Consider the following 26,123-nt stretch of genomic DNA (forward strand, 5'->3'; position numbering starts at 1 on the left):
ATATATATATATATATATATATATATATATATTCCACAATATGACTTCATATTTTACAATTGCAACTTAATTTCTTGTAATAACTTAATTTCTCACAATTGACATATTATTTCTCATAATTGCATCTTTATACACTACTGTTTAAAGGTTTGGGGATAAGATTTTAATGTTTTTTGAAAGAAGTCTTATATGCTTACCAAGATTGCATTTATTTGATTAAAAAAGTAAAATATTGTAAAATATTATTACAATTTTAAATAGCAGTTTTCTGTTTAATGTATTTTAAAATGTATTTCATTCCTGTGATAGAAAAGCTGAATTTTTTAGCAGCCATAACTTCTATCTTCATTGTCACTTGATGCTTCAGAAATCATTATAATATGCTGATTTGGTGCTCATGATTTTTTTTTTTTATTAATTATCACAAGTTAAAAAAGTTGTGCCACATTTTTTTTATAAAAGGTGATACATTTTTTCCAAGATTATGTCATTAATAGAAAGTTAAAAAGAACAGCATTTATATAAAATAAAAAATGTAAAAGTATTGACGTTTTTATTATCACTTTGGGTCAATTTAATGCATCGTTGCTGAATAAAAGTATTAATTTTGTTCAAAAAAATTCTTACTGACCCCAAACTTTTGAAGGGTAGTGTATCTCACAGTGTGATATGTCACATTCCAACTTATTTCCAACCATATTTTTCAGAAATAACATTGTTTTTGACACTAGGAATCCATGAATAATAATGAGATCATTTTTCTTTCTAGAATCCATAAACTGATACTGATGTAATGATATTCAATAGCTTAAAATGCTTCTGCAGACCACTATGAAAATCAAAATTGCAATGAGAAAAAACAGTTGCTTTCATGAACCCTCCAGCTGCGCAGCACCAATGTGTCTAATGTTTAATAAATGGACACATCATGCAGACGAATTAATGAATAAACAGAGGTTTATTACTAGACACAAACCCAGCTGACAGCCCCTGCTTTCCCCTAAGTGTCTTTGTTTATGAGTGTCAACTATCTGTCACATGTATTTGTCATCCTGTGAGACCTGTCTGTCCTCTTCCCTTCTACCCATCTGTTACGTGTTCTAGTCTGTCTCATCTGCCCAGGTTTCTTCTGAAGCCACCTTACAGGTGAGAGTTTTTTGCCTACAGGATCTCCAATCTTCTAAAAAGTGCTATGGGCTACTGATATTTTTGTAATAAAACATGCTTTAAAGGTTTTTTTAAAGCCATTATTCAAGCTTAAAACCTTAGCAAACAGAGTGTGCGGTTCATCCATATTCTGTGGAGGCTGTTTGGGGATCCCACAGGAAGTACTACTGCAGTGGGAGATAAGCTTTGCTTTGATTCTTGTGAAACTGGGCACTCTTTTGCTTGGACATTTGTTTTTTTTAGCTTCTCTTCAGGCACTCTTTCATAGCAGCCTGTAAAGCTTCTTTTCCCATCATGCCTTGAAGCGAGAGCCCTGTGCAGTCTATAGACTAACTCTATACCCGCTTGCTTGTATGCCTGAAGTGCCATTATTGACAAAAAGCCTCACAAAGCATGAAGATCCTGCAGCCTATTTAACACGGGATAACACCATCCGCCAATGGCTGGGCCAAATGAACTTTAGCCCTGCAGTCTGGATTAGACTTGAGCCTGGCAACCAGTGGACTGCTGATGGGGTCTTTTCTTTTGTTGACAAGTTTTACAGGGCACCTAGTCTCAATTCACCCCTTTCTAGTGCACAAAGACACAGCAAATCAGGGCATGAACATGTCACAGAGAAAAAAACAAAACATATAAAACACATTTCTTCTGGAATATGTAATATTTGTTTGCTGTGTCTCTTTGGGGAAGACCGGTGCTCAGTGTCTGTTATAATTGGCTGTCACCAGTATTATCTCTACATTGCCATTTCCTTTTTTCTGTGTGAATGTTTACATTTATGCTTCCTGTTTGAGGTTCAGACCATTGTAGAAAAATTAGGCTTCATGAAAGTTAACTTATATTTGGAGACAGATACAATATTGCAAGCTATATATATGTATGTGTGTGTGTGTGTGTACAAACATACACGTTGCAGTATTAATGTTATTTTTTTTAAAGAAGTGAATACTTTTATTCCAAAACACATTACATTGTTTAATAGTGACAATAAATGCATTTATAATGTTACATATTCTGTTTTAAATTAGTGTTTTGTTATTTTGAACTTTTTATTTATCAAATAATCCTGAAAAAAATTATACGGTTTCCACAAACATATTAAGCAGCACATCTGTTTTCAACATTGATAATAATAAGAAATATTTCTTGATCACGAAAATCAGCATATTAGAATTATTTCTGAAGGATAATGTGATGCTAAATACTGGAGTAATGGCATCTGAAAATGTAGCTTTGGCATCACAGGAATACAGTTTTAAATTGTAATAATATTTCTCAGTGTTATTGTTTTTGCTGTATTTTTGATCAAATAAATGCAGCACCAAAGTTTTGAAACTTTTTCTTTAAAAATCTGAAATAAATGTTAATACTAATTCAAGCAGGATCTTTAATTAATCTAACATTGTGTGCATCATATTCAAAAAGCAAATGTCATATTTTCCCATTTGCTATGTTTTACACGAGGAGTATTTTAACATTATCAAGTGTTGTTGCTATTTTCTTTTGCCTTTTCTTGTGAGGGACAAATTGATATTAATATCTTGCCTTTTATCATTCATAGCACTGTGAAAAGAACAAGTTCATCTGAGCAAGTTGGCCCCAACAACAGGAAAGACAGTGGTGTGGACTCCAAAAGCAATCGCACACGCGCTGGTTCCACAGGGAGCAACTCCAGTGGCAAGAAAGTCACAGAGAAGTATGTAAATTAGTATGTATATATGCTTTTATGCCCATGTGATTGACTGAATAAGAGCAGCTCATACACTCAAACGTTACACAAGCACAATTAGATGACTTTCTTCCCTTCTCACTTCCTGCAGCAAACAGAAGGAGCCTGTTTTCAGCGCAGGTAAGAGTCAGGTGTCCTGTTCCCGTGTGATAGAGTATGTGTCTCTGAACCAAAACTGGATCATTCACAAGCAATGGTTATACTGTCATTGTTCTTTTTGACCAGACTTTCCAGAAAGTACAGACTCTTGCCAAATACATGTCCTCAAATTAAATAGCAGGCCACCCAGACGTCCTTTTTGTTTAGCAGCAGTGCAGCTCAATTAGAAGGTGGACAGATGTTACAGTGGGGCTGTGGTGAATTAAGGGAAACTCATTCAAGAAAAAAGCGATTTTGGAGATTTCTGCTTGTGTGATCTCCAGTCATGGCTCATGGAAGTACAATCTTTGTTTCAGTTCATTTCACCATTAAATTACCTGCTATTCTTTTGTCAGTAACACGTCATCTCATACCAGAAACATTTCCTCTTTTCATTTTTGTGTTTATTTAATTTAACTTATGTTCTGTTTAAATTGATCATTTTTATGCATTTGGTTGAAAAGCAAATACATTCTGGTAGTAGAAAATGATCAGAATTAATATTTACTGTTATATAAGTATAGTTATTAAGCAAAAAAACAGCAGAATTATGTTAATTACTCTCTCAGTAGCGAGAACAAGGTCTTTCAAAGTAAAAAAGCTTGACATTTTCAAGGTCTTACAGGCATTTATAGCCATTGTGTTTATCTATTATGCATCAGTTATGGTTAGAAGCTGTGCAGATCGTTTTTTTGAAAGAGATACAAAGGAAATCAGCAGCAGTTCTTGGGAACGTCAGAACAAATTTGATTTGGTGTCGGTGTCAAAGCAGAGCGTTCAGTGTGTGCAGCCATATGCAGAATAAAACAAGCTGTTCTGCCTGAAGGCGACATTTGCATGTTCCTTACTGTATATGTGACCCAGTTACTGTATTTAACTGTGCCCAAAACTCTGATTAATTGAGGTCATAAAGACAGTAATTCCAGATGTTAAATATACAGTACACCAAATTAACCAGTGGATTTGTTAAATAGAGCACTTGGCGAATGAAACGACTATCCTGGAGGAGCTTGTAGAGTAATTACCCAGACATGGCGAGCTGGGATCTTATGAACAGGGATCTGTCTTTCCATCAGCCGTTTTCTGCCATCTTACGTGATTGTCTCTGTCTCTGTACGTTCACAAAGGGATGCGACGTGTGACACACTGCAAAGGTAGGCACTGTTTGTCAACTGTCCCTTGCGTGAGCAGCTCTGTGGACACAACTTGATTCCCGAAGCCAGAGGGAAGTCAACAATTACAGATTGAGGGCAATTATGACTCCTTGCTTAAAAATGCAAAGACAGCTGTTAGAGTTGAGAATCATTATTTATGAACTGCCAGATACTTTATGAAGCCATTTTTCTTTAAAGACCCTTATTAAACAGATTATTCTTTCTTTTTTCTTTTTTTAAATTTTTTTACTTGTTTTTGTATTTGGGACATATTTGATACAACAGGAAATGACATCATAGTGGGGATCCCTGCAGACTCTCATGACTTAGTCAAGGTTAATAAATCGCATAAAATATCAGATAATTTGACCTTTATATTACAAGGGAAGGTTAACATCGGATGTAAAAAATCATGTTGTGGGACTCTATGAAAAATAATGATATTATAACAAAATGTACTAGAATTAAAATAAACATTAACTAAAATAAAATATAGGCATATAAAACATAATATTTTAATATTAAATAAAATTAGTTAATATTTTAACTTGATGTATTAGAGTCTTTTTTTTTTATCCATATGAAACCAACGTCAACAGAGTACATTCCTAAGAATTGGCGTCTGTGTTTTAAACTAGACTTTTAAATGATTTTTGCCACCAAACTTTGATTTTATTGGGTCTTAAGAGATTTCGTACTCCTTTTTATTATGGTTGTTTCTGCTGTAAGAAGCACATAATGCCCCTTTATACAGTTTATTCTAGCGATTCCAGATGGGACAGTAATCTAGCAGACATAACTCTGGATCATAGCTCTGGATCATAAATCACAGCTCTGGCTTCATATTATGGAATCAGCACACACAGAGCTGTCTTGCGTAAGGGTTTGGGTTGATTAGACAAATGTGTGTGTGATAGAAGTTCCCACCCTTCCTCCAGAAATGCTACCCTTCCCAATAAACTAATGCACACTCTCTGTAGCACCCTTCTGAGTGATACCAACGTGTGGTTGATTGCAGTGGTGCTAAAACACAGGCTGTTAACTCTTGAGTGATGCTGCTCTGACAGCTCCTGGGTGTTTTGCTCACTGCTCATGGCACTTGTTTTTCACATGCACCATGGGAACCCAACACTCTCCTGCAGTCACACAGCAACACACTGAACGGCTTTTATTCCAGTAATTTATTGCTGCTTTTTTCTCCACGTACACGTGTTTGTTCTTTCAGTCCCGTAAAGGGCATTTATCATCCTGTGTCAACCAGCTTTTCTGTTATTTCTCTGAAACTGGAATTGGGTGTTTATCATAAATCTGAGGTTAAATGTCATGCTGGTTTGTGTGCAGTGTGTCACTGTTAGTGGAAATTATTTTCCCAAAACTGTTGTCTTCAGTGTTGATGCAACACTCAGTGAATGACTCACTATGCCCACTATGTTTTATAGTCACAAAATACTTGTAAGACAAGCAAATTAAAAAACCAAACCTCACTTGGGTGGTTGGAGTAATCTTTCTTCAGAATACATTTTATCAGTTTATTTCCAGTATTCATGGTTTTCCTGGATCAAGATAACATTCAGTTTCCCATGCGCCTCTCCTTCCCATCAGCACTGCAAAAATCTTTTTCATAAGCAGCATTTTTGGCTTGTTTTCCAGAAAGAAATTAAATATATTTAAAAAAAGATTAAAAAAAAAAAATTAATGAATAAAAGTAAACTATTAATGTCCTCTCTCTTTTTTTTTTTTTTTGGAAAATACATTTTGAATTATTTTTTAATTTGATTTCTTAGTGTGTTTTTATAAATTATTTTTCCTCCTAGAAGGAAAAAAACTATTTGCCAGAATAGTAAGAAACACAATTTATTTCAAGATATATTCTCTGAAAATGTTCCCTATATTTTCTTCTCAAGTAAATTGTTGTTGCTTTCGGATATGTTACTGCAAATTAAGAAAAATACAAATTAAGAAAAAGATAATTTTGCAGTGTAGTTTCTTAGTTTTGTGGACGCCTTGTCTTCTTGTTATTATGGTGGTATCTTAAGCTATTGGACAATATCTGATCATGATTATACTTCATCCCACCTCTCCACCCTCTCCCGCACCCGCCTTGTCCAATTTGACCACTTCACCTATAGTAACCGTGCAGATCTACCTGCACCGGCCGTCAAAAAGGACCGGATCCGCTGAGCCCCCCAAATCCGCATCAGCCGTGCCCTCGCAGTCCACCAACACGCCATCAGATGCCAACGTTTTGTCTGACAGAGCGGCCCGGCTCGGAAGCCGAAAGGTCCCTCCGTTTACCCTTCCTCTGAGGAAGTGTACTTCTCAGTTAGTCCACTCGCCCCTAGATATGCCCTCTTACAGGAGTCCAATCAAATCTCCCAGCCAGTATTTTCAAATCTGTTACTAATCAAAACAGCTGTAATCTTAAACGTAGTCAGGTGGAGTCTTTTGTTCTGTTCTGTTGTGTTTTGTTCTTTTTGTTTTGATTGTGTCTCTTTGAGTTAGTTTTGATTCATGTTGTGTATATGTTGATCTGTGTTCACACTTTTGTCTTTTTGTTTGTTTTGTTTGTGTGTGCATTTTATAAACGGTACATTTCCTTTTCCACTGTGTTTGCATGCATGCCTATCTGTGATTTTATTTTGTGTCTATTACTAATTGATCAAACCATCAAATTGCTGCATTCACATGCTTCTGCATTTAACTTTGCTTTGTTTGTCTTTACTTTTAAATTGAGTGTATTTCAAATACTGTACGTAATAAAATGCATTAAAGCATTTCCTTTAAATCTCACTGATCTATTGAATTATTTTCAGAACATAATATATATTCTTCTAAACATTGTTGCATTTCCTTCTAATCTTCCTTTTGATATAAAAGCATTTCATTTTGTCTTGGATTAACATTTAATCACATTTTAAAATATACTAACATTCAAAAATTTGGGATCAGTAAGATTATTTCATGTTATAAGTCTCTTAAGCTTACATTTATTTAATCAAAAATACAGTGAAAATAGTATTATTGTGAAATATTAATGCAATATAAAATAACTATTGTGATATATTGTAAAAAGTAATTTATTCATGTGATGCAAAGCTGAATTTTCAGCATCATTACTAATTTGCTGCTCAAAAAACATTTCTACTTATTGTCAATGCTGTTAACAGTTGTGCAATGAATATTTTTGTGCAAACCATGATACATTTTTTAGCGTTCTTTGATAAATTGAAAGTTCGAAAGAACAGCATTTATTCTAAATAGATTTTTGTCACTTTTGATGTTCATTGCTGAATAAAAGTATTCATTTATTTCACAAAAAATAAACAGGTAAATAAAATAAATTGTACTGACCCCAAATTTTTGTCTGATTTAACATTGTTTTACTCAAAATTTGATGACATTAACCCCAACAGATGTCACAGCGATCCTTCACTGACCCATGCATTTTCTTGCTCTAAACATCTGCGTTGCTTTTTCTAGATGAAGGGTATGTCAAAATGTATTTGAAGGGACGACCCATCACCATGTACATGCCCAAAGACCTGGTGGACACATACTGCCTGGAAGCAAAGGCTGACTTGCCTCCTAAAAAACTGAAGCTAGACTGGGTGTATCCTTTGCGAAATAGAAATGGAGCTGCATTTCAATTGATTCTTGTATTGAACGCTCATTGCTGTAAGATTGAATTAACTGTTGATTTATTATTACACAGAAAATGAGCTGGTAAAAATGTCATGAGCTAAGTGATGGATATGGTTTCTAGGTCCAAGTTATGTGTTACAAGATTATTGTGCGTAATAATAAGCTTCTGAAACATGGACCTCAAAAGGCATTATTCACTGTGATGCACTAATTCCATATTTACAATCCAAGTTGAATTTTGAGGCATGAAGGATGTCTAATCATGTACCCTGGTGTTCTCTCTGGCTCTGCTGAGCACTACAGAGTGGGATATTTTTTGCATCTCTTACCCATAGTGCATTTGGTACATTGCCTAAAAACAACTTTGTAGACAAGACTGAGAAATCTATGATATCTAAAGCCCAACAAAATAAAATATTAAGTGGTCAGCTGGCACTTTTCCAGAAATAAAAATGTTAACATTTTCCTGGTTTGTTCCTAATTTAGCTCATCGACAGTAGTTTTTGCTCTTGACTATGACCCAGCTATGGTTACCGAGGCCGTGACTGTCGATCCAACCTGTATTTGCTCCCGACGGGGGAAACGGTTTACTTCATTGCATCTGTGGTTGTGCTGTATAATGTGGATGAGCAACTACAAAGACACTACACTGGACATACTGATGATATCAAGTGGTAAGACTTATATTTCTGTTCATGTGACGTCATCGTCTATTTGTTCACCGTAGCATACACTGATCTCAAACTCTGTAAGATCATCGAACCAGTACATTCAGTATCTTTTTGTCACCTCAAAACCGCCTTATCTAAAGAAGATACAGCAGCTTAAATTATTATTCAGATATTCTGCAGCATCATTTTTCAAAACTATGCTGAATACACGATTTCTGAGCAGTGTTGTTTAATTTTCTGCTTTGATGTGCAATTCTACAGAACATTTATCATTAGTCGTGTCACTGAAGTTCATTTTGCCTTTGTGTTACACCACATTAGTTTTGTGGGGGTATAAGAGACCTCAAGGACATTTTAAAAGTTTAGAATTATAGTTAATGCATTATCCTTTATGCATAAAATGTCAATAAATTAGTGACGTTATGCTTAACATTGAAGTTTCAGATTCCTATTTATTTATTTTCCTGTTTGAATATACTATTGACGTTTTAACTTTTGCTTAATAACACTATTTAATCTTCATGAAAATGTTATGTCTTTTAAATTAACACTTTTATTCAGTAAGGGTGCATTAAATTGATCAAATGTTACAGTAAAGAAATGTATAATGTTACAAAAGATTGCTATTTCAAATAAATGCTGTTCTTCATCAAAGAATCCTGAAAAAAATGATCACAAATGCACAACTGTTTTCAACATTGGTAATAATAAGAAATGTATTTTGAGCAGCAAATCAGCATATTAGAATGATTTCTGAAGGATCATGTGACACTGAAGACTGGAGTAATGATGCTGAAAATTCAGCTTTGCATCACAGAAATAAATGAGGTATTACAATATATTGAAATAGAAAACAGTTCTTTTAAATTGAAATAATAATTAACAATATTACTGTTTGTATTGTATTTTTGATTAAATAAATGCAGCCTAGGAGAGCATAAGAAATGTCTTTCAAACACATCAAAGAAATCGTACTTGCTTTTGAAACTTTTGAATAGTGAATATCAATGGCCCCAAACTTAAAAAGGTCAAGTCAGCAAAACACACTTAAAAAAAAGTCAAGCCACCAGAACATTAGACAAAGTATAATGACATTAATATATTTTCCTCTTGACCTCCAGTCTCCAGTTGAGACATAAACCTAAAGGTACAACACAACTGATCATGTATGACTGAGTGAAATCTCATATTTTGTTCATCTGTATAGGAATTTACAGAACGTCAAGGCTGTTCATTGTAAGTCAAAGGCCTTGAGCAAGAAAAGCATAAAGAGAAAACATTAACCAAGATGTTCATGATCAGTTTCCTGTGTTTATGATCAGTCCTGTGACTCATAATGCTCAAAGTCACAAGATAAGTCAAAGATAAGATGTGTTGTGACTGCACTGACTCACAGAGACAAAAATGTGCGATGTCTTCTCACTGCTGTGTCATCGGCTCTTCAACAGTCCCAGCTGCCTACATCTTTCACCTCTTTTGTCTTCCCCTACAGCCTCGCTGTCCATCCTGATAAAATCACCATAGCAACAGGACAAGTGGCTGGCACATCCTCAGATGGAAAAGTAAGATCAGTTATTTTAAACCGGTATCAATCATAAACATGAATAGTTGTACTATAGTTATACTATAGTTGGCTTGATCCAACCAAAATAAATCTGCTAATTATTGCATGTGCCGCAAGGGTCTGTCATAACAAATGTGGAGGATCAAGATCCCACATCCACATGCTTCAATTAGAAGTCGAATTGGTTTAACATGCTCAGTACATCTGTCTGTGTCTGGCAGCTTTTGGCTCCTCATGTGCGAGTGTGGGACTCTGTGAGTTTGAACACGTTGCACATCCTTGGAACCGGTTTCTTTGATCGAGCTCTGGTTTGCCTTTCCTTCTCAAAGTCGGTAAGAACAAGTCACTCTGTATTATGTTAGCAAACAAACGCTCTCATGTGAAACCACAAAATACAGCTTATAGTTCTTTGAATCATCAAACAAACCTGTCTTTATTATGAGTACTGGGTGGTAATTTCTGTAGCCTGGTCAGTTTAAAGGGATAGTTCACCCAAAAATGAAAATGTAGTCATCATTTACTCACCCTCTAGTTGTTCCAAACAGAAGATATATTAAAGAATGTTGGCAACCAAACAACATTGACCTGTATACTATGGGGAAAAAAAATACTGTGGAAGTCAACTGTTTGGTTACCAACAATCTTCAAAATATCTTCTTTTGTGTTCAGCAGAAAAAAGAAACTCTTACAGGTTAGGAACAACTTCAGGGTGAGTAAATAGGCGCGTTTCCATTACAGATTTGCGCAAAACTTTGGCGATATTTTATAAATGTCGATAAAAAAGTATTGCGAAATGACGGCGTTTCCATTAACCAATGTTATGAAACTTAAACGAAAAACCACCTCATGCGAGCGTAAAAACTTTTTTTCGATATATGGGCGTTTTTGCGAAATTGACGCGTTTCCATTAGGCGTATTTTCAATTCGCAATTTAAATTTGCGCAATTTGAAGGGTAATAGAAACGCGCCTACTGATGACTGAATTTTCCTTTTTGGGTGAACTGTCTCTTTAAATACATCTGTCAAAAGAGGTTGTGAGTGATCAAATTTGACATTTCAAACATTCAGAACGGAGGAAGCTGGTTGTGTGTTGTGGACGACTCCAATGACCACATTCTCTCTGTGTGGGACTGGCAGAGGGAGGAAAGACTTGCTGAAGTCAAGGTGAGTGCTATTCAGGATAGATATTGAACAGATATATTAGCAATGTCAACATTATGTCAACAAGAGGCGTGCAGAAATGAACTGATTCCCTTTTTTGTACTTCTTCATGACTTTTCTTTCTCTGCCCTCACAGTGCTCCAATGAGTCAGTCTTTGTTGCTGATTTCCACCCGACAGATGCTAATATAATGGTAACCTGTGGAAAGTCACACCTTTACTTCTGGTCATTAGAAAAGGGATCTCTTGTGAAAAAACAGGGTCTTTTTGAGGTAATCTGTCATAATCCTTTGTGGTCAAATTCAGTGAATCTTTTCACTTTTTTATTGAATCAAATTGCATGTCAGATATGGTGAAATGTGCATGTACATCATGTACACTAGCAGTTGAAGGTTTAGACGCATCTACTTATTCTTTATTATTACTGTTTTATACTTCTAAGAATAATAGTAGGGTCATCAAAACTATGAAATAACAAACGGAAGTATGTGAATTATATTGTGTAGTAATCAAAAATACAATTAAAACTATTTAGCTTCTGGTGCATAATGGATTTAACTAAAAAATAACTAGAATGTTACTTTTGTAAAGAAATGTATGCATTGTCATTTGTAGTTGGTTAGTTTTTTTTAATGTTTTTGAAAGAAGTCTCTTATGCTCACCAAGGCCGCATTTATTTGATTTAAAAATATAGTGAAAGCAGAAAAATTGTGAAATATTATTGCAATTTAAAATAGCTGTTTTTTTATTAAAAATATTTTATTATTTTTTATTATATTAATAGTTTAAAATATTCATTATAAAATGTAATTTATTCATGTAATGGCAAAGCTGAATTTTTTTAGCAGCCATTACTCCAGTCTTCAGTGTCATATTATTTCTTATTATTAATGTTGGACCAGTTGTACTGCTTAATATTTTTGTGAAAACCATGATGCATTTTATCAGGATTATCTGATGCATATAAAGTTCAAAAGAACAGCATTTATTTAAAGTAGACATTTTTTGTGACATTATAAATGTCTGCACTGTCAACTTTTGGTCAATTTAATACATCCTTGCTAAAGTATTAATTTCTTAAAAAAAAAAAAAAGTTTAAGCTTAAGCCTTTTAGATCCAAAGGCTCTCAAGTTCCTGAGAAACTTAAATTCAGTTAGATGTGCCCAAACATTTCACTGGTAGTGTAGTTGTGGACTATGAAAAACATGTAATCTCTGTCTTTTGTGTGATACATCTATTGCATTTCTGCTTTAAAAATAAAGTCATATTTATGTTTCTTGCAGAAACAAGAGAAGCCCAAGTTTGTATTGTGTGTGACTTTTTCAGAAAATGGCGAAGCCATCACTGGAGACTCGAGTGGAAATATACTTGTGTGGGGCAAAGGTAAAAGAATAAAAGGTTTATTATTATGGAGTTATTTATTGATTTATTTGAACATTTTGCGAAATTTTACCTCCATTGAATTGTGTAAAATATCTTCTTTATAAAATACAATTATGAATGATATTGATTGATATATGAATTATATAATAAGTATAGCTTTTTATTTCTCCTCTTTCCTATTACTTGTTTCACTTCTGTTTCAGTTTTTATAACCATTTCTTACTATGTGTAAGTAAGTTGTTGTTTTTTAGCATGTAAGTTTGGCAGTGTTATTTTTTAGGATTACTGATAAACTACTGTCGTTTGATTGTCATTTTTATTTAATTTCTTTATTTTTAAAATGGGTATAAGTAGTATTTATAAAGTTTTAGCTTTTAGTTTTGGATCTGTTTTTAGTTGTTTTAATACTACAATTGATTGCTTCTGTCGTCCTCATTTGTAAGTCGATTTGGATAATAGCGTCTGCTAAATGACTAAATAAATAAATGAATGTTGTACAGCATAACAGCTGTGTGTTATCTAAGGTTGACCCTGCTGCCAACAAAAGATTCTTTATTAGTGATAATAAAAGAGAGATTGTGCTCCATTTTTACACAAATCAATAAGAATCTTCATGTAGCCTGTGAACACCTTTGATTGTCTGATATACTGATGATGATGGTTTCCATTTTTGTAACAGTCGGTTTATATAATGCATGTTTTCTGGTCATGGTTCACAGGATCTAATCGTATTAGCTTAGCCATTCAGGGAGCACATGAGGCAAGCGTCTTTGCACTTTGCATGTTGAGAAATGGGACGCTGGTCTCAGGCGGGAAGGACCGTAAACTCATCTCCTGGGACGAAAATTTTCAAAAGATTCAAACGGTGGAGGTAAGGCATCTACATAGGTATCATTTTGCAGTATGCAGTATGCATTTGCATGCTTGAATAGTAGTACCGATCAAGCAGGCAACCATAATTTACCAGCTGTTTTGTATGTTACTCTCAGGTGCCTGAGTTATGTGGCCCTATTCGGACTGTGGCTGAAGGACGGGGAGAAACGGTTCTTATTGGCACTACCAAAAACTATGTCCTGCAAGGCAATCTGGATGGGGAGTTCATACCCATCACCCAGGTAAATTAACCAGTGTAGGTACAATCCTTCATGAGTAACCAGTGTTTTCTGTGGCCCGCCAGGTGTGTTGAGAAGATACTGTATATAATATACATAACATATGGAATTATTAACTTGTTCAATTATAGCATAATTATTAAGTAATTTCTAATTTCAGTACAGAATTTCTCTGTACTGTTTGATATTGGATATAAATTGGATATTGGATATTGATTATGCTCATTTCTCATTATTTTAACATTTCGATGAGACCTTTCTTATCATCTAGAGTTAATCTTTAATCTTTACAATTGATTTATTATAGAATAATAATTATAATTTATACTAAAACAATGCTAATTTAAATATTTTAGTATATAATATTTAGTATATAATGAATATTTTATATAAAATATTTAATAATATATTAAATATATAAATAATTCTTTAATTAGTCTATTTAATACATTTTTTAAATATGTAAATAAATAAATGTTAAATCTTTAGGATATCTTTAGGATATCCATTTTTAATAATGAACATTTTAATTTAAATTTTATGTTTTCTATGTTATCATCTAACACTCAGAGTTAATCTTTACAATTGATTTATTATAGAATAATAATTATAATTTATACTAAAACAATGCTAATTTAAATATTTTAGTATATAATATTTAGTATATAATGAATATTTTATATAAAATATTTAATAATATATTAAATATATAAATAATTCTTTAATTAGTCTATTTAATACATTTTTTAAATATGTAAATAAATAAATGTTAAATCTTTAGGATATCTTTAGGATATCCATTTTTAATAATGAACATTTTAATTTAAATTTTATGTTTTCTATGTTACATTTTTTCATTAAATGTAGTTTTTTTTTAAATTATATATTAAATGTTTTAATTAAATTATTTACAAAGTAATTATTAGAGAAGAACTGATCTGTATTGGTCAATACTGGGTATATATTTTATATTTATTATGGTCCTTTCTCCCTGTTTTTACATTTACACTAACGTAAAATGAATCTTTAAAAACAAACATTATTGAAATATTTTCTATAAAAAATTTTAAATTATAAATAATTGAATAACACTTAAATATTTAGCAAATCTCAAAATGAACATCCATTTTCATACTGTACATTATAAGGTTGTGATGCCTAAATTCACTTGTAGCATTTAAAACATCCATTTTTTGTGGGTATTAAATAAAATAGCATGAAATAATTATTACCTTATCAGTATCGGCCAGAATATTAATATTAGTAGTGTAAGTTAATGTGTCTCTGGCCCTCTAAATGTTGAAAATGTTTGTTGTAGAACAAAGTTTATTCCCTTCTATGTTGAAACAAAATGAATCCTTTTTAGGGTAAAAGGGTAATTCAGTTTGTGGTTCTAAAACAGAATGCATTTGATGTTTTAAACTTTCTTTGAAACTTCAATTCAAACCAAATTGATGCCACCCACACTGCTATTTAAGTCTGTTGACTGTTTGATCGTCAGAGCCACACAGATGAGTTATGGGGCCTGACTGTACATCCGCTGAAGCATCAGTTCCTCACCTGTGGCCATGACAAGCACGTCTGCCTGTGGGACTCTGCCTCTCATCAGCCCATCTGGACCAAAACATTGGAGGTGAGCAGCCCGCCTCGGTAGGATTCACTTACATTACCGTAGTGTCATCTCACAGCTCACACATCAGTTTCTTGTTATTGAAACCCTTGTCACTACTGCAACTGTAATGAAATGAGCTCTGCTGTTCCTTGGGCTGAGATGTAACCGTATTTGTGCTGACAGGATGTTTGATTGAGCATGAATGTGTTTCCCTCACGGACAGGACGCCGCGCAGTCGGCCGGCTTCCACCCTTCTGGAGCGACAGTTGCTATAGGAACGCAGACGGGCAGGTGAGGCGATTCCTTTTCATCAACGGGGTCCCTGACACATCATTACAATTCAGAAAAGGGGTCTAATAGAGTGTTACATGGAAGACCCCAACACTTATTATTATGCTAATGCGAACACAGGAACACAATACCCTCCCAGTGGCATTGTTCAGCAGTCTTTGATTTCTTTTTCTTCACTAAGAATCCTGATAATGGCTTTGGATGAAGAGTCTTAACGTTCGTTCTGTTTCAGGTTTCTTTAGACCTGTGCGTTTAATATTGTCCTTTCACTCATTCTCAATCTGTGCAGGTGGCTTGTGCTCGATACCGAATCGAAGGATCTTGTCACGGTGCACACGGACGGGAACGAACAGCTGTCGGTTATGCGCTTTTCTCCAGGTTAGAGTTAATTCTCCCAGCAGCCTTTTCACTGCTTGCTGGGAAAACATTAGGATGTTAGCCAAAAACTAGCACTCATTAAAGTCTCTGCAATTGATTAAGTTGAAAACCCTCGGTTATTCTTTCCAGATGGTCATTTCCTTGCGATCGGGTCACATGACAACTACGTCTACATTTATGCTGTGGCAGAAAATGGAAAGAAATACAGTAGAGTTGGAAAGTGCTCAGTGAGTAATGTGTGTTTATGAAAAAAAGATATGACTTATTTGTATAACAAATGTGTAATAGATTATCATAGACCACACATGAGATAATAGATTAGCTGATTCTACCCGTGTTTTTTTTTTAGTATTTATATACCAATACGGTATTTATTAATATCTTGAAATGGCTTTTATTTTTATATTTTCAGTTTTACTTTTTTTATTTATATTTCAGCTTTTTATTTATTAATGTAAATGATTTTCAATAGTTTTAGTTAACAATAAACACTGCCACATTATTTTTTCTTTTCATATAGACACAAACACACATCTGTCTCCTCAAATGAATGTTGTTTTTTATATTTGTATCCACTGTCTGTTATTGCTCACAGGGTCATTCTAGTTTCATCACCCATCTGGATTGGTCTGTGGATTCTCAGTGAGTAATGTGTGTTTATGAAAAAAAGATATGACTTATTTGTATAACAAATGTGTAATAGATTATCATAGACCACACATGAGATAATAGATTAGCTGATTCTACCCGTGTTTTTTTTTTAGTATTCATATACCAATACGGTATTTATTAATATCTTGAAATGGCTTTTATTTTTATATTTTCAGTTTTACTTTTTTAATTTATATTTCAGCTTTTTATTTATTAATGTAAATGATTTTCAATAGTTTTAGTTAACAATAAACACTGCCACATTATTTTTTCTTTTCATATAGACACAAACACACATCTGTCTCCTCAAATGAATGTTGTTTTTTATATTTGTATCCACTGTCTGTTATTGCTCACAGGGTCATTCTAGTTTCATCACCCATCTGGATTGGTCTGTGGATTCTCAGTACTTGGTATCCAACTCAGGGGACTATGAGATCCTTTACTGTGAGTATCTATAAGTATCTTTACTGTGAAAGCAGAGTGAAATAGACAGTTGCACTGACAGTTCATTTGTAATTCAATCAGTGCAAGTATGGCTACATTTAATACGTGATGTACTGAATAAGGATTTTTACAAAACCTTTTTACTCAAAATTTCTATCCTATGAAATATTATAGTGTAGAAAAATGTGTATTTGTTATAAAAATATAAAACGCTATATGAAAGTGTTATAAAAATGCCCTTTTAAGACTTTATTACATATTTTTCCAGGTCTATAAATTGCACTTATAAAATCAAGCATCCTCATATATCCATGTTTTCCAAGACTGTGGGAACCCTGGTTCTTCAAAGAAAAAAAAAACTTGTTGAGGAGTGAATTAAAACAAGTGATATCATTGGCCTTAGCTTATTTTAATGATATTTTTCTCATTTTTAAAAATTTCAGGTCATCTTGAGGCCCCCTAGTGTTTGAGAACCACTGAGTTAAATCGATCTGTTTATACTATAAATTAATTAACTGATACACATTATTGTCTTTCAGGGATTCCTTCTGTGTGCAAGCAAGTAGTGAGTGTGGAGACCACCCGGGATATTGAATGGGCCTCTTTCACCTGTACTCTGGGCTTCCATGTTTTTGGTAAGGTTAATGTTTTATGTCATGGATCGCAGTGTAAAATAATAATAATTCTTTAAAACCAGCTTTATTTGTAATGATAGTAAACAAATATAGCTAAATTGAACAAATCAGAGTCTTCCCCATGTATCCATAGCTGCATAAGAGCGTTAGTTTTGTAGCGTTGTCTTTTATGAATGTAAGTGTACAGCCATAAATCCATAAGGAAATGATATACAGTATATTCTGTTTGTGTTACTCTCCAGGACTGTGGCCGGATGGCTCAGATGGTACTGATATCAATGCTGTGTGCAGTTCAAATGCAAAGAGGCTGCTTGTCACCGGAGACGACTTTGGCGAAGTTCACCTCTTCTCATTCCCTTGCTCTCAGTCCCGAGTAAGAACCAGCACTAAATCTAAAATATCAGAGAGGTAGTGTTCATTTTAGTACCAAATAATGCTAATATATGGTATTATTTCTCTCTATCCACCTCTGCAGGCTCCTAGTCACATCTACGGTGGACACAGCAGCCACGTCACCAATGTTAACTTCTTACATGATGACAGCCACTTAATCTCTACAGGAGGGAAGGACATGAGCGTAATGCAGTGGCGTGTGGTGTAAAACGACCACTGTCACACTGAACTTCCTTATTTTTCTAGGATCAAGTGGCTTGGGAAAGCATAAGTGGGGCCATCGACTACAGAGTAAAGTGGAGTCTCAGTTTTATTTGCCTTTAAATTGATCTCAGGACACCAATATTTGAAGTGACTCTCTGTTTTGACTGTCTCGCACGTTTCCTAGGCTATGAAAGAGATGCTTTGTGATATAAACCCATCTCTGTAGCTTTGAATAACAAACTAAAGAATCTGCTCTACAGGACAAAGTTAAATGTGATGCCAAAGCACATTGGGAATGAATAGTCCAGTCCAGTTTATATTAGACCAATATATGTGCTCAAAGCACTGACCAATCATAACACTGTCGTAACTTCTGAGGTATCATTTAGAGTCTTAAAAATACCATCAGATGATTGATAAATAGCACGTTAACCATCATTTTGTACTAAAATTTGCCTCCATAATGATCTTTTATTAACTTTTGCTGCCACCGTATGGTACGTTGCGGTATTGCAGCCACCTTCCCACCGCTGAATTTATTATATCCTCTGCTGTAGTCAAATACTTACGGTGTTTCATGGATTTAAACTGTAATAGAAGTACAAAAATATTCAATCAGCCATCAAAATCCTCTCAAGGACGAAAAATAGCATGATTTTGGGAAACAAAGTGACTGTACTGCAAAATGATCAAGGCCTTCACTGACGTTCACTTGCTAAATCACTACAGCCATCAATCACTGATTTAGTTTAATCCTCAGTCTGACATCAAATCTGTTTTGTGCATCAACTAGCTTAACTAAACGCCATCATGTAGTGCACATTTACATTAGAGTTAAGCTCCATTTTCATAACCTCCGCTTGAGAAACATGATTGAACAGTTACAGTCAAATGACTGTAGTATTAATAATAAAACTAAGCATGCACAAGCTTGTTTAACTGTCTAATCTATTTTTCCATATTCATTGTCGGATATATGGCATAGCCATAAAAATAAAGGAAAACATGTTAGTTCTTCTGTGAAATATGAGAAAGCTTTGTTTTTGACCAAATAGGTTTGTTGGATCACGGTTGGAGTGATATTTTGAAGGATAATGTCTACAACCACATGACAATATTACGTTATATGAATGTATAATAAAATGGGGAAAATCAGTCCTTTCACCTTAGAAAAATGTTTTGTAATAATGTGTCAGAAAAAAAAAATAATAATAAAAATTCAGGAACAACCACACAAATGGAACAAGAGGGTCTGAAAGTCATATTGAAAACACATGTTGTTTCTCCAAACCCTTTACACTCTACGAAAATCAGTCCTTTCACCTTAGAAAAATGTTTTGTAATAATGTGTCAGAAAAAAATAATAATAATAAAAATTCAGGAACAACCACACAAATGGAACAAGAGGGTCTGAAAGTCATATTGAAAACACATGTTGTTTCTCCAAACCCTTTACACTCTACACTGTCATGCCCTGGCCAGCAGCAGACGTAGCCTAGTCATAAACATCATTTTATCATCAAACAAAAGTAATTTGTTTATACCTGTTTATACAACAGAACCAAATGAGCATGAATAACAGGAAGAGGAGGAATAACTGTAACCCAATGAGGCAGGGCTCAGAGGAAGTTGCAATGCGGCATTTTGGCCACCAGCGGTCGCTGTTCTGCGCGTTTGTTTTTACACTATTCCCAATAAGCTCCTTTCTCAAATTTTATCATCAAACAAAAGTAATTTGTTTATACAACAGAACCAAATGAGCATGAATAACAGGAAGAGGAGGAATAACTGTAACCCAATGAGGCAGGGCTCAGAGGAAGTTGCAATGCGGCATTTTGGCCACCAGCGGTCGCTGTTCTGCGCGTTTGTTTTTACACTATTCCCAATAAGCTCCTTTCTCATTGTCATAACACGGTGGAGGAAAATGGCAACTCCAGTGCACGTTTGCAGCCCGCAATTCAGATCGATGTTGTAGGCGCGACCATGAGCTAAACATGGGATATGTTTTATTCCGCTGTGGTGACAGAGAGCGATATGCTGTAGATCTTTCGAGACATCTGCATTGCTTCTGATCCAAGGTCTGGCTGTGCATCGCTGGATGAGCATATACATTCAAGCTGACCATTGTTTTATGGAATAGTACACGTGTTGTATTTATACTCATTAAAATACATATTTATGCGCTGATAGCTTTACATACAGCGGCTCGCCTCTGTGGCTTTGCTAAGTTTCTTTTTTCACGTTTTGAATTATTTATTGCATCCATATATTCGTGGGGATATCATCAGAAAATGAGGTAAGCAGCCCAATGTGTTGACACCGCATGTAAATATTATTTTATACATGAAAATGCATTGGTGTATATACATATATCTATTGCTATATACATTTATGTATTATATAGCGCTTGACACTGTGTGTGAAACCTTGTGAGCTCCCTACCCAGACAGCTATTTGGGTGTCCTGTTAGCAATGGGGATTTTGATTCTTTTCAGTGATTTGAATCTTTTTTAATCAGTTCATGAAAAAGATTCGTTCACTCATTCGTTTATAGTGACTCTTTTTGGAGGGTTCACCGTTACGCCAGTAGGAGGCGACAAGCGAAGGGCCTTTCAATGTGTTATGCAAATCATGAAATCATTTACTTAACCAATGCGTTTTTAAAAAAGCATGTTCGAGATTAAAATAAGTCTTGTTAGCCTTTTACCATTTGTAGGCTACAAATCTGCCAGTTAAGTCTCTAGAAATAGTGTTTACATCAAGAGTGACCATAACTGTTTTTTTTTTAATGAGCTGCAGTTATTTCGTTTTCCGCTTTTAATTCTTTTAATTAAACTAAAGGCAGTTGGAAAAATAGTTTTGAAAGTGTTTCTAACCATATCGTTCCTCTATGTCATTATCGTTATAGATGTGGTGTGGAGTAATAACGGTAGCTATTTGGTGTGAATGTGGCTTCATCGTAAGTGTTTTCCTGACAAATAAAAATAAAGCAGATCTATCCTCGGTCTTTAAACTAAAGGCAGTTGGAAAAATAGTTTTGAAAGTGTTTCTAACCATATCGTTCCTCTATGTCATTATCGTTATAGATGTGGTGTGGAGTAATAACGGTAGCTATTTGGTGTGAATGTGGCTTCATCGTAAGTGTTTTCCTGACAAATAAAAATAAAGCAGATCTATCTGTCAGCCGATCCTACAAACAACATATCTCAGTTCATTCAGTTCTTATACGAGATGTCAAGTTTAGATTCAAGTGACTAATTTAATGAAGAAATGTTCCTATTCCTTCAGAAAGTCCAAACAATTAAATGCTAATTTACAGCCGGCACTCGAATGCTATTTGCTCCGGCTATAGTGCCATTTGAAAATATGAATCAGTTATGTATGGATATGAAGAGTGATTCGTAAACTTAAAAGATTCATTTGAATCATTGATTCATTCACTAACGATCCTTAGGACACGCCTAGAAATGGATCCCCAGAATGCTTTCTGAGTAGTCAGCTCATAGAATTTGGCACGCAGCCACTGAAAGCTCGAGCTGAGGTCTTTTATGAGTGAGCAGATTCTTCACCTGTTTTCTGTTCTGCTGACGCCAGCGGATAGAGATGTTTGGGTGTGTATTAACGCTTATTCCGTGCCGAGATGCAGAGCATTATTGATGCCGGTGGCCATGACAAGTTTAACTAAACTGTCCGCGGGAATTAACGTGGCCACACACAGTATTTTATTTCAGTAACAAAGTGAATGGAGCAGAACACGCAAATGACCCGTGCAGTGACTGGGTGTGTTCAGAGTCAACCTGGTAATGACGAAAACGATTATTGTATGCTTAGTTGTGGTTTGGCAACAAATAAATTTTCTGTATCTCAAATGCAAATCACAGTTACAGCGAGCACGACACTTATCACTTCGCAACTGCAATTCTCAAAGTGAAGAAAATGTAAATAAAATAAAAAAATTACCATCAGGTTTACGGTTATAATTTTAGTTATTAATAAAATGCATTGTGCTGATCGTTGATTGCCTTATGGAATTAATAAAAACTATTTCTTTTTATAATTAGACATAATTATGGTGAGAATTGTTCAGTAAAATAATTTTCACAGAGATTTCACACAATGTTTACATATGTAATTTAATCCCTTATTAAGACATTTTGAATTACTAACTTGTGTACATATAGGCTATTAAATATTTCGAGATCCATAAGTGTATAGAGAGTATATCAACATCAACATGCACATAAGTTTGTGCATTTATTCCAGCCTCACTGAAGTCTTCTGCATGTGTCCACTTTCGCTTTCCTTTATTCTCTCTCTGTCTGGACTATAAAGGAAGTCTTAAAATTGTACTGGCCCCGGTTGCATTCTTGCCAACAGGAAACTGAGGAACTGGTTCAGTGGAATGATTTATTCAACCCTTGACTCTCTGAGCAGAAGTCTTTACTTCACAATGTAGGCTATTTTTAGCAGTAGTGCTCCAATATGGTAAGGTTAAAGCATTCACTCCCATGTTGGCAGGAAGCAGTGAGTTTATGAAATGAGCTGTTTATACAATAGGTATGAGATCAGTTGATTAGGTGAATCGTACAGCCACTGAGACACATTGATTGTGTAGGTTTACGTGTGTATGAGTTCATGTGTGTCAACAGTATATAGAAGATCCTGCTTTTGTGTAAACATCTGAATGTAACACATGCCAGTTGTCTCTTCAGGTTGAAACACTTCTGTCAGACTTGCTAGTTGTCAGTAATGCTTAATTTGTTCTCTGTAATCTGTGACGATATTTTGTCATTTTTTGACTTGCCGAGCTAAAGCAAATGTATTTTCTCGTAGCAGTTCCTCTTGCGTAATTTACTGAGACCCTAAAGATGTATCAAATCCAGCTGTCATGATTCACTCGTTTTCCATGAACCAAGAGCCTCATCTGTCAGCACAAACAAATTTTTACTACAGCGTGGCACTACATTTTATTGAGCCACAGTATATATGTAATTCTTAAAAGTGTCATTATCAGCTTATGAAATATTTGGTATCTGCAAAAATAAATGCTGTTTTTAGAGTATGTAAATCCTGGAGGTTTTTAGAGTACGAGCACAGCCTCTAGACGAGAAGTTAAAACAATCACTCGCTCCTTGTTGAGGTTTTGTTACCATGCAACCATTGTAGACAGATCAACGAAAAATAAATCTCATGTACACAGCTTTTTTTATTTGATAAAAAAATAAACAAAAAACAAGATATTGTGGTCATGAATTAAGAACTTGATTCCTTAGTTTTCACTGAATTGTGGCCACAATTAAAGTAGATTGAAACAGGTAAAACTAAAACAAGGGAACAAATGATATGAATCAAACATGACCACAATTTAAACAAAACTTGGTAACTAATTAATAAAACATGGCCACACACGCACACACACACACACACACTCACTCACTCACTCACTCACACACACACACACACACACACACACACACACAAACACACACACACACACAGAGTCGTGGGAAGTGGGAACAAATTCTTAATTGGTGGGCATAATATCTTTTTATTTTTTGCATGTGATGTACGGGCTCTATGCTTAAATAGTCGGTTGTTGTTATGTATCGGTTAATATAAACTCACAGAGTTATTAGTTAGAATCATTTTAATGAATCTTTAATAAATAAAATCATTTAAATAAATAAAAATAATTTAAATTTTACCATGGTATATGTACTAAACCCACTTTGGACCACATGAAATGTTTTAAATGTGGGTGTTCATATAACAATTTTAGGTTTAGTTACACACACACACACACACACACACACACACACAAAATCACTAAACTGAGTGATTTAACCTAAACAAGACAAATATCTTTTCTTCCAGTGAATACCAGCAGCCTTCTTGTTTGTTCTGGAAAGCTGAATGAATGAGCATATGTGTGCGTCTTAAGGATCATGTGGCTCTTTTTCGGCTGTATTTCTTTTGTAGAGAGAGACTCCTTTAAGGCACAGACCGCCTTCCAATCCTTTGAGTGGATAAGAATGGATGTGAGCAGGACAAGGTGACTGGTCCTTATCTGTCACATGCTTCGCTTGCTCTCTCTCGCTCTCATTCTCTCGTTTTCTTCTCCTACCCTCCTTCACCCTTTTCTCTCTCTCACACACTCCCTGTTCTTGCATTATTGTATCTCGGAAATGAGAGTGCTCTGTGTTTTACCTAGCTGAGAGGATGAGGGATGAACTAGGCACAGTATTTTTTCTCTCTGATCCCCCCTCCTATTCCCTGTTTTCTTTTTGTTTCATCCGACTGTGAGGAATTTTCTTTCTCCTTGGTGTCTGCGGAGCTTCAACTTCCCGATATGTATTCTTTTGATGACTATAGGTAAGAATTTGTCCTGTGTGCTTTTGTTATTACTCTGTTTTCTGAGTTCCTCTGAGGATTACCGGACGTTTCGCTTAAAAAAAAAAAAGCCTGTGTTTACTTACACATGGTTTGAACAACCCGAGTGGCTTTTAGTGTGTTAACTTTGTGATTTTTTTTCTCACCAGCTATTCCCTCAGTGGAATGAGCTTATTAATCTACAAAAACATGCTTGGGTTCAATAGCTACAGAGCAGGAGTCCCAAACCCACTCCATGTTTTACTGTTGAGTCATTTAGCATTTTGAAAAAAACATGGGTTTAAATAAGAAACCAGGACACTGGGTTGGAGTTTTCAGTCTGCATTTTTATAGCATTGTGAGTTTTTATCCTGCAACTGTTTCTTGCAGATTGTTTTAGGGCAAGATGATGTACAGTACAGCATTTTTGTGTAGATGTTTTGAATGTGTATGCTCGTCGAAATGTGAGCCAGAATATTTTGAGATTTCTTGGCTTAATGGACACTTAAAACCAGAAAAGAAACGAGTTAGGCAAGATAGTTTACAGGAAATGAGAATGTGATGTCCCACAACTGGGAAGAACTCCAGGCAGTCAACATCAGCTGGAGCTGTGTGCCATGTAGGGACAAAAGTGTGGTTAAGCCTTGCATTTGATCCGAAGCAGAGCCAAATTTGTGGTACAACTCTTTCACCAAAGCTCTTTATTTTGCTTCAGAGACAACAACTTGGAAAGTACTGACAGTGACAAGTCACTCATGGTATTAGAGACTGTACACATGGTAACCTATTAGTAACCGGTGAAGGCAAAGCAATCATTGAATATTTGTTGAAACTAGACTGACTACACAGCTCCATCCTCTTTCTTTCACCCTCTGGCTGTTTTCCTTCTATATTTGTCTCTTAAAAAGAGTGTAACCCAGTACAGGCCTTTTTTCGCTACTGATTGCTAGCGCGCTGGTAATTCAAAGTATTTTCCTTTAAGGATAAGGATTAGTTAAGAGTGTCCGGCACCTGGTAAACATAGAAATGTAGCAGCAACTCTTAAAATTTACGAGCGTGTCACTCCTAATTTAAAAGCTCGTACATTTTTTATTTTAAGAGTAATTCACCAAACATATTACGCTAAGCTCCAGTTATCAATCATGAAATTAAAAAATCAATGGATTCCAATGTCTACAACTATAAAAAATATATTTATTTTGATATTGAGTATCAAATAAGGTGCGTATATCTGTTTTTTATATTTTTTCAATTTTTTCTTCTGGGTTAAAGGGGTCATATGATGCGATTTAATTTTTTCCTTTCTCTTTGAAGTGTTACAAGCTCTTGGTGCATAAAGAAGATCTGTAAAGTTGCAAAGACTAAAGTCTCAAATCCAAAGAGATATTCTTTATAAAAGTTAAGAGTCAACCACGCCTAAAAC

The 26,123-nt window shown here is 34.8% G+C and overlaps 2 protein-coding genes across 8 annotated transcripts in view; both read left to right on the forward strand.

The window, feature by feature from the left end:
- eml1 (EMAP like 1) overlaps positions 1–19,559 on the forward strand; it is a 57,882-nt gene extending 38,323 nt beyond the window's left edge. For 3 of the 5 annotated variants that reach the window (XM_016526875.1, XM_016526873.1, XM_016526876.1), the window contains 20 exons: positions 2,729–2,863; positions 2,988–3,016; positions 4,162–4,188; positions 7,669–7,798; positions 8,355–8,504; positions 9,994–10,063; positions 10,287–10,397; positions 11,134–11,229; positions 11,363–11,497; positions 12,509–12,608; positions 13,328–13,479; positions 13,598–13,723; positions 15,222–15,353; positions 15,556–15,623; positions 15,913–16,001; positions 16,131–16,228; positions 17,012–17,099; positions 17,639–17,734; positions 17,977–18,107; positions 18,210–19,559. In XM_016526875.1, coding sequence (XP_016382361.1) covers positions 2,729–2,863; positions 2,988–3,016; positions 4,162–4,188; positions 7,669–7,798; positions 8,355–8,504; positions 9,994–10,063; positions 10,287–10,397; positions 11,134–11,229; positions 11,363–11,497; positions 12,509–12,608; positions 13,328–13,479; positions 13,598–13,723; positions 15,222–15,353; positions 15,556–15,623; positions 15,913–16,001; positions 16,131–16,228; positions 17,012–17,099; positions 17,639–17,734; positions 17,977–18,107; positions 18,210–18,335 — 2,089 coding nt within the window. In that variant the 3' untranslated portion in view covers positions 18,336–19,559. The remainder of the gene's footprint in view (positions 1–2,728; positions 2,864–2,987; positions 3,017–4,161; positions 4,189–7,668; positions 7,799–8,354; positions 8,505–9,993; positions 10,064–10,286; positions 10,398–11,133; positions 11,230–11,362; positions 11,498–12,508; positions 12,609–13,327; positions 13,480–13,597; positions 13,724–15,221; positions 15,354–15,555; positions 15,624–15,912; positions 16,002–16,130; positions 16,229–17,011; positions 17,100–17,638; positions 17,735–17,976; positions 18,108–18,209) is intronic. The other 2 variants (XM_016526874.1, XM_016526877.1) reach the window with 1 other exon arrangement.
- A 688-nt stretch (positions 19,560–20,247) lies between these two features.
- The window catches only part of LOC107719466 (ena/VASP-like protein), a 35,182-nt gene continuing 29,306 nt past the window's right edge, over positions 20,248–26,123 (forward strand). Inside the window, exons 1-2 of one of the 3 annotated variants that reach the window (XM_016526884.1) lie at positions 20,248–20,409; positions 20,620–20,627. In XM_016526884.1, coding sequence (XP_016382370.1) covers positions 20,623–20,627 — 5 coding nt within the window. In that variant the 5' untranslated portion in view covers positions 20,248–20,409; positions 20,620–20,622. Of the gene's footprint in view, positions 20,410–20,619; positions 20,628–21,840; positions 21,943–24,439; positions 24,704–26,123 lie in introns of those variants that run through there. The other 2 variants (XM_016526883.1, XM_016526881.1) reach the window with 2 other exon arrangements.

Source organism: Sinocyclocheilus rhinocerous, unplaced genomic scaffold (assembly GCF_001515625.1).
Source record: "Sinocyclocheilus rhinocerous isolate Xijiao unplaced genomic scaffold, SAMN03320098_v1.1 scaffold1234, whole genome shotgun sequence".
Taxonomy (NCBI): domain Eukaryota; kingdom Metazoa; phylum Chordata; class Actinopteri; order Cypriniformes; family Cyprinidae; genus Sinocyclocheilus; species Sinocyclocheilus rhinocerous.